The following is a 7,303-nucleotide window of genomic DNA, read 5'->3' on the forward strand; positions in this document are numbered from 1 at the left end:
CCACCTTTGCTGTACCTTCAGGTTTTGGGCTGTTTGCGAACGGAAAGGCCCAGGCCCCCAAAGCTTCTCCTCATGGCAAAATAGTCCACTCCCAAGACCCCCTGAGCTCTCCCCCCTCCTCCCTGCTGGAACTCCTCGCTCCCAGGCCATCATAGCGGGGCATCAGGCCATAATGCAGTGAGCGTAGTAGTTTAACTGTAGAGCCAGCCTGCTGGAATTTGCATCCTCACCGCCTGTGAACTGGAGGCTGTGGGTCAAGTGCTTAGACCGGCACCTTGCACTCAGTGAACATGTGACAATCACCGAGGGCCCCCCTGGGGTCCGGCCGATGCACAGGACCACTGTGTCTCAGAGCCACACTGTCCTCCGCAGGCTTCCCAGTGACCGCTGCCAGTTGTAAGCACATTGCCAGATGTTGCTCCCGAGCTGCCTCTGGAGGGGTTTGAACTACTCACTTGACAATGGTCAAGCTCTTAATACGTGTTATGATCATCATCATCGAGGGGCTCTGGTGATGGACCGAATGGGCTACTCACGTCTGACACACCGGTGTGACACAGCCTCGGCTCCGCAGGAAGACGAGGCTGTCTGTTCCCCTCAGGATTGACAGCCCCGGAAACCCACGGGGGTGGTTCTACTGTGTCCCACAGGCTCACTCACTGGAGGGCAGTGAGTTTGTAAAGTGTGTCATCATCAGCTTCCTGAAACTCAGAACTCTTGCTCTGCCTCCTTGCTTCAGCCCTCCCTCTGTGTCCCCCTCATGATCTCGTCCCTCCGTTCCCTTCGCAAGTCTCCATCTGTATCTCTGTAAGTGTGGATTTCCCTCCTCTGTAACATGGAGGTAAGGACAGTAGGGCCACGGAGGGCCTACTGTGTGCTAAAAGGAGCTCTGGTGTTCTGTGGGTTAGGCATGGAGTTGCTAACCACACGGCTGGTGGTTCCAACCCACCAGGGCCTGTGGTCAACCTGCTCTGTAACGACTTATGTTGGAAATGCAGGTCTGCTCTATCCTATAGGGTCTCTATGAGCCAGAATCGCTCAACAGTGATACTTTGTCTCATTAAGGCCCCTTATGACCAGACCTGCCGGTGCTCCTCCCCTTTGCCTGTGCTCTTAGGTGGCCTCTCCTGACACTCCGTTCTGCCTTAGGTGCCCTGGGTCCTCTGCTTTCAGCCAGCCTTCTTTGGTGCTTATGTGCTCGGCATTGTTCTAAGCTCCTTGCCACGCTCCTCTGAGGCAGGCACTAGGATCTTGCCATTTTTCATGGCCCATTTGCCAGAGTTGACTCCGACTCACAGCAAGCAAGCCCACTGGACAGGATCCAACTGCCCTCCAGGGTTTCTCCAGCTGAGCGGGCTGGTGGGTTTGATCCACTGACAGTTCAGTTAGTATGAGTACATCAAACTGCTTTGTAAGGACTCCTTTTTCACAGGCTAAGTAGAAGACGGGTATAAAGAACACGGAAGGGAACTGGGATACTAATAGTCTTTTTTTTAACTGCTGATAGGAGTGCAGCCCCCCTCCCCCAATAAATTGTTGGGGAGAAAAATATTAACCTAAAATTTTTCCCCTTGAATTTATTAAAGGCTCCACATACAGTGTTTTATAAATCTAAACAATAGATTTGCAGCCTAGGAACCTCAATAGGGCAGTTCTACCTTGTCCCATGGAGTTGTAATTGACTCGATGGCAACAAGTTTGGAGGTTTCTTGTTTTAAAATATTATTTTGCCATATCTTACACCATCCACTGTAGCCATCCACCTACAATGCTGCTATTCCTTTCCCTTGAGTGGGGTTACGCAGTCATTGCTATCAGTTGCCCCTTTCCCGCCTCTTCCCATACCCCCTGGGAATCATTACTCCCATTCTTGTTTCTGAAGGGTTTATCTATTGCAGGTTTCTTTTGCTCTTTGCATCTTTTTTTAAAAAAAAATAACTGTCTAATATTTACTCTGTTGAAAATGCCAGAATCAAATTGGATTAAAGAGATGATGTATTGGCTCATGAAACTGAGAAACTCCAGCCCAGGCTGGAGGCCAGGGACTCAATGTCCCCCTAGGTCTCCCCACCCTGGGCCTGATTGCCATCTTCCCTCTGCAGCTGCCTCCCCCCCTCCCCCCAGGAGCCCTTCCTTTCAGTCCCCAATTAGTAGAAGCATTTCTCTCTACAAATGACAGATTGATTGTGGAGAGTAGATCGACATAAGGGAGATTGATTGCGGAGAGTAGATCGACATAAGGGAGGTCAGGTGGCAGACAACCTGGGGAGAAAACCTGACTGAACGTACAGAGCCTTCAGCAAAGGCAGACAAAATCCATCCCCCTTGGCTGCTGTCCCAGGAGCCCTGATGCCACAGTGGGTTACAAGTTGAGCTGCCAACTGCAAAGTCAGCAGCTCAGAACCACCAGCTGCTCCTCGGGAGAAAGATGAGACTTTCTGTTCCTAATGAGTTACAGCCTCGGAGCCTCCTGTCCCATGGGCGGTGTGCTAGTGAGTCAGAATGGACTCCATAGCTGAGGCCACCACTGATGAAGAACCAGTTTAGCGGATGGATTATGAGTTGTATGAGCTCCCAATTAAATGATTTAAAAAACAAACAAACCAATTTAGTGCCAGCTGGCGGCGCAGTGATTGACTGGCTGCCAAAAGGTTGGCAGTTCAAACCCACCAATGACTCTGTGGAAGAAGGCGTGGCAGTCTGAAGACCCCCCATGAAGATTAGGGGCTTAGAAACCTTATGGGGCAATTCTCCCAGGTCCTACAGGGTCTCTTTGACCCCAAAGCCACTCAATGACAGCAAGTGTGGTTTGTGTCTGAGTTCCGGAACTCAGGAGACTCACTTGGAGAGCTTGTTGTAAGCTCCCAGTTAGTAGCTAGTAGCGGGGGGTGGGGGCTACACCCAGAGACCCTCTTTGTTTAACTGGGCCAGCAGCAATGACATCACCTGGGGGTGTTAGCAGTGAAGACTCAGCAACACAGATCACCGCCATGCGCCCCCCTCCCCCCCCGAATAAAAAACTTGCATTATAACAAGATTCTCACTTGTTTTACGACAGACACACTAAGTCCCAGATGCAGGCTGAGCCTAATTTCAGGGATAAACTGAGGTGGTAAATTCCCTCCATGGGGCTGGGCAGAGGGCCCTGAGCTATTAGCAAGAAGGGGCAGGCAGAAACCTCCCTGACAAGAGGCCATGCTGTCAACTTCTCCCCTCCCTCCCTTCCCCAAGACCCGTACAAACAGCTGCCAGAGGCTGACTGGCTTGGATGCTGTTTGTCTATCTTGGAGTTCTCCCTGTACCACCTTGGCTGCGCCCATCAATCACCTCAGTCTGTCCTTCCCCATACACACCCACTGGGACCCAGCTGGTCAACACTGGGGTCCCCTCCCAGGGGCTCAAAGTACAAGGGGTGTATGGGAAGATGGTGCAAGGGGCTGGTGGAGCTCTTGGGCAAGCTGGAGCCCCTTGAGACCCCAGTCCTGCGGGTTCCCACAGGGAAGGGGCATCGTGCCTATACCCTGGGGCTGCGGCCTCTTCCTTTCATAGGCCCAGAAGCCCCTGCAGGGTCAGAAGGTGGGCAGCCAGTCTCCTCACCTCCCCTTCTGTAGCTACTGCTCTTTCAGCCAGATCTATAGCACGTGGGGTAAACTGTTGCCACTCCTGGTGCGCTTCACAGCTCCACAGAAATAGGCACCTTGGCGACACCACTTCACAAAGGAGCAACCAGATGCAGAGTTGTAAATAGGCCACAAAGGAACAAATCTCAGCCACCCCTCTGTTCGGCCCCCACACTCAGCACAGGGTTCTCTTGGGGCGGGGCCATATGAACTAGGTCCTAGGCCTGCCCTCCCCTCTCCAGCAATCCTACAGCAACTTGCAACAGGCATGAAAGAAAACCAAAAAACCGAAACTCAAACCCGAACCAACCCCAAATGTTATTTATTTAATACAATCATCACAGGGTGCAAATGGAGACTTAATTTAAAAAACAAACACAACAGAAATGACGCCACAGCTTGAGATGAGAGTTCTACACAGACATCAAGGAGCGGGGTGGAGGGAGGACAGACAGCTACAGAAGAGAAGAGAACACAAGGACAGGGAAGGTCAGGGCTCTTGGCTGGAGACTTGCTTTGAGTAGGTTTCCTGCAGGTATTTCTTAAAGGCTGGAAGAGAACAGGCAGTTCTTGGTGAGGGGCAGGGACAAGAGTGAAGGTGGCTTGGGGAAGGAAGGGCCTTGCTACTCTCCTCTAAAAATTTGGGGGGGTGGGAAAGGCAAGACCCGCCCCCTTCCCTCCCCCCACCATCCCATTGATGTCCAGAGGATTCTGACTCACAGTGACCCTAGGGGGGCAGAGCACAACTGTCCCAAAGAGGGCTGTGATCTTGAGGGAAGTGGACCACCACACCCTCTCCGTGTGGAGTGGCTGGGGGTTTAGACTGGTTAATCACCGCCCTATGAACAGTTTTATTGTCGAATGGGCAAACCAGGGGCCGGCTAAGTTGATCCCCTGACGCAGTCCTCACACACTGTCCCAAGTCACTGGGATCCTTTTGAGGGCTGGGCAGGAGTGTCTGGTGACAAAGGACCTACCTGTGGGGTTTTTCCAGAGTTCCGCAGCATGTGTGTTCAAAGGGCTGTCGATGTTGGGCTCTGTAGGTGGAGAGAGAATGGTCAAGGGGGTAGAAGAGGCTGGTCCAGGGGTGTCCTGGTGCGTGTGTGTGTAGGAGAGGCGGGCATAGGCTTAGCTGTTACCTCCCAGCAGGCTCTGGATGGAGAGGAGAATCGTCCTGACGTCATACAGGGCAGACCACTTGTCCTTCAGGATGTCCAGGCAGATGTTACCCTGAGTGTCCACGTTGGGGTGGTAGCAGGGGGTGAGGAACTTCACTGTGGGTGCATTGTAAGGGTAGCCACTGGGGAACTCCAGGGAGAGCTTATACCTCAGGTCTTCATAAACCTGCCATTTGGAGAAGCAGAGGCAGGAATCAGTGTCCCCACCCACAGCCCAGTCTAAGCAACTCCAGGTGAGTTCTCATTCCGGCTTTCTCTGTCTGGTGGCTATGGTTCATGTAGGAGGTGAGGGAGTCCCTTGGCTGTGGCAGTGGAGAACCCAGGGTTAGGGAGGACAGCAGAGATTCTTTGGTCCAGGGTCGCCACAGTAACATTTTGGTACAATCAGATGAGTGGTGAACATGTAAAAGTTATGAGACTTTTGTATACACTTCTTGATTTTCAATTGATCTGAAATCAGCTCCACAGCTAAGGGAAACTGCCCCAGATGAGAGTCATACCCTCCTGTTCATTCATGGACTAAGTGCTCACCTTACCCTCTGCCCCCACCTGCCCCACCCCTCAAAGGCATCTCTAATTGAGTCTTGCTTGAATTCCCTCCTTTTATTCTAACTTGGAAAAAACCCAAACCCAACAGGCTCAGAGCAGCTTGCATCAGAGGCGGGATTAGCCCTGCAGAAGCAGACCAGGTACCTGAGTTTCTCCCTCTGCACCCCAACTCTGTACTTACTGTACCAGCTGCTCCGTGGATGGTCCCTATCCACTTGAAAAGGTTGTCTGATTCCGGGAAGGCAGAGATTCCTTTGTCGCCAGACATCTGGGGAGGGAATGACACTAGTGGGACCTGTGAGCACTCCTGGGCATGGTAGTGCAGGCCTGTGGCATTTTGATCTAAAGTAAAGCGGCCGGGTTGAGAGGCTCCTCCTGGGGGATGTGATTAGACTCTTCTGGCTGGACACACCCGTTTGGAGCGGGATTGTGGTGGAGCAGGCCTGGTAGGGCAGCAAGGGTTTACGCAGGGAAGCCTGAGACTGCTCTCCATACCCACAACCCCCTTGGTTGCTGGGACTCCACACAACCTAGGAGTGTGGCTTCAGAGTCCAGGCAGTTACAGCAAAGGCTTCACAGAACAGGGGGGGGGGCGGTGCACATGGGCGCAGCTGGGACAATTCGGGCTGAGTAGTCTCTGGGACTTAATGGGGCGACGGGATGAGAAATGCTCCCAGTGAGGCGTTGGGCAGTGAAGCGGAGCCAGCTGGACGGAGGAAAGCCCTGGGAGAACTTTTGCGCGAGGGGATGGGACTGGCGAAGAAGAAGTGGGTGCCCATTTCCAGCTCAATATTCAGCAAGGGGCGTGCTGTAGGAGGACGGCTAGTGGTTACTGGGTGGGACCACTTGGCTGGGGATGTGGGCGGCTTAGTCACTCACCATGAGGGTCATCAGCTCCTGTTGTAGCCTGTAAAGGGAGCATCATGTCACCTGAGTCTGTGAGCAGCCACGGAGGCTTCCCCCTGACCCCATCTCTACCCTGGGGCCGATGGAGTCCAGATCCTCCCTCGCTGTAGGCTCCAGCCGGAAGCGCCTGGCACGTTGTCATTAGCACTACTCCCGGGCGTCCCTCCCGACTCTCGATCTCAAGTTCTCCCCGCCCTCGGCAGAGGGTCCCCAGAGTAGCCTCCTCCCGGTCCCGCCGGGGGAGAGCAGGGGCAGCGTCCCCACCCACCCATGCAGCTTCGGAAGGGTTTCAATGAGCAACGGCCCAGGCGTACCCCGGCTGCCCTCCAGGCTGCCCGGGCCCCCGGAGGAGGTGGGGGTCCCGGAGGGCCAGCTCGCAGCTCGTGCCGCGGCACGCCGGGCCCGGGAAGGTGTCTCCCCTCGGCCTCGCTTACCTCTTGCCCACGGAACCCCGGGCTGCGCCCCCGCTGGGCTCGGCTCCTTTCCGGGCGGCTACGACACTGGCTGCGGCTGGGTCGCGGTTTTGGGAGGCCATTCGCCCGGTGTTGGCAGACGGGATCTCCGGAGACTGGAAGGCAACTGCAGGGTCGTGTGTTCACCCGCTCGCGTTTGAATTGTAACCCGCTGACAGCGCCAGCCAATCAGCGGCCCGCTTGGGTTTGATCCAGCCAATGGAGCGCGCCGGAGCGCTCCGTTACTGCGCAACCGCTGGACCTACCCACCAACGCGTCACTATCGGGCAGCAGGCTCCTGCTCCCGAGACGATTGGCAGGAGAGGCTGCCGGTAACTAACTTAGCTGTGCTGGATTGGTGGAAAACGCCGACCATTAAAGGGCTAGGAAACGTGCACGTGGGATGAACGCCTTAAAGTCAACCGCGCAGCTGCTTTAGCATCCGGCCCGACACACCCAGCCAAGCCCTCTTCTGGCCTGGAGTAGGTCCGCTTTGGGGAGAAGTCACCCCCCCAACCCCCGCCTTCTCCATTCTAGTGCTCTTTCCTGGAACTCCAGGTTCTTGACAATCCCAGCGCGCGGGGCAGGGGCTGGCAGG

At 54.6% G+C, this 7,303-nt stretch overlaps 1 protein-coding gene across 1 annotated transcript; it reads right to left on the reverse strand.

The window, feature by feature from the left end:
* Positions 1 to 3,925: 3,925 nt before the first annotated feature.
* On the reverse strand, positions 3,926 to 6,881 carry UBE2C (ubiquitin conjugating enzyme E2 C). Its single transcript, XM_075528696.1, has 6 exons — positions 6,688 to 6,881; positions 6,227 to 6,254; positions 5,529 to 5,615; positions 4,760 to 4,964; positions 4,598 to 4,657; positions 3,926 to 4,169 (listed from the first exon to the last, which is right to left on the reverse strand). The coding sequence occupies exons 1-6, from the start codon at positions 6,786 to 6,788 to the stop codon at positions 4,111 to 4,113; spliced, it is 540 nt and encodes a 179-aa protein (XP_075384811.1). The 5' UTR covers positions 6,789 to 6,881; the 3' UTR covers positions 3,926 to 4,110.
* Between the last annotated feature and the right edge of the window lie 422 nt (positions 6,882 to 7,303).

This window comes from Tenrec ecaudatus, chromosome 12 (assembly GCF_050624435.1).
Source record: "Tenrec ecaudatus isolate mTenEca1 chromosome 12, mTenEca1.hap1, whole genome shotgun sequence".
NCBI lineage: Eukaryota > Metazoa > Chordata > Mammalia > Afrosoricida > Tenrecidae > Tenrec > Tenrec ecaudatus.

Coding starts and splice junctions, on each gene's coding strand:
- UBE2C (XM_075528696.1), bottom strand. CDS start 6,788: ATGGCCTCCCAAAACCGCGACCCAGCCGCAGCCAGTGTCGTAGCCGCC. Junction 4,965..5,528: donor TCCACGGAGCAGCTGGTACA/GTAAGTACAGAG, acceptor TCCAAATGGCAG/GTTTATGAAGACCTGAGGTA. Junction 4,658..4,759: donor CATCCAGAGCCTGCTGGGAG/GTAACAGCTAAG, acceptor CTCCACCTACAG/AGCCCAACATCGACAGCCCT.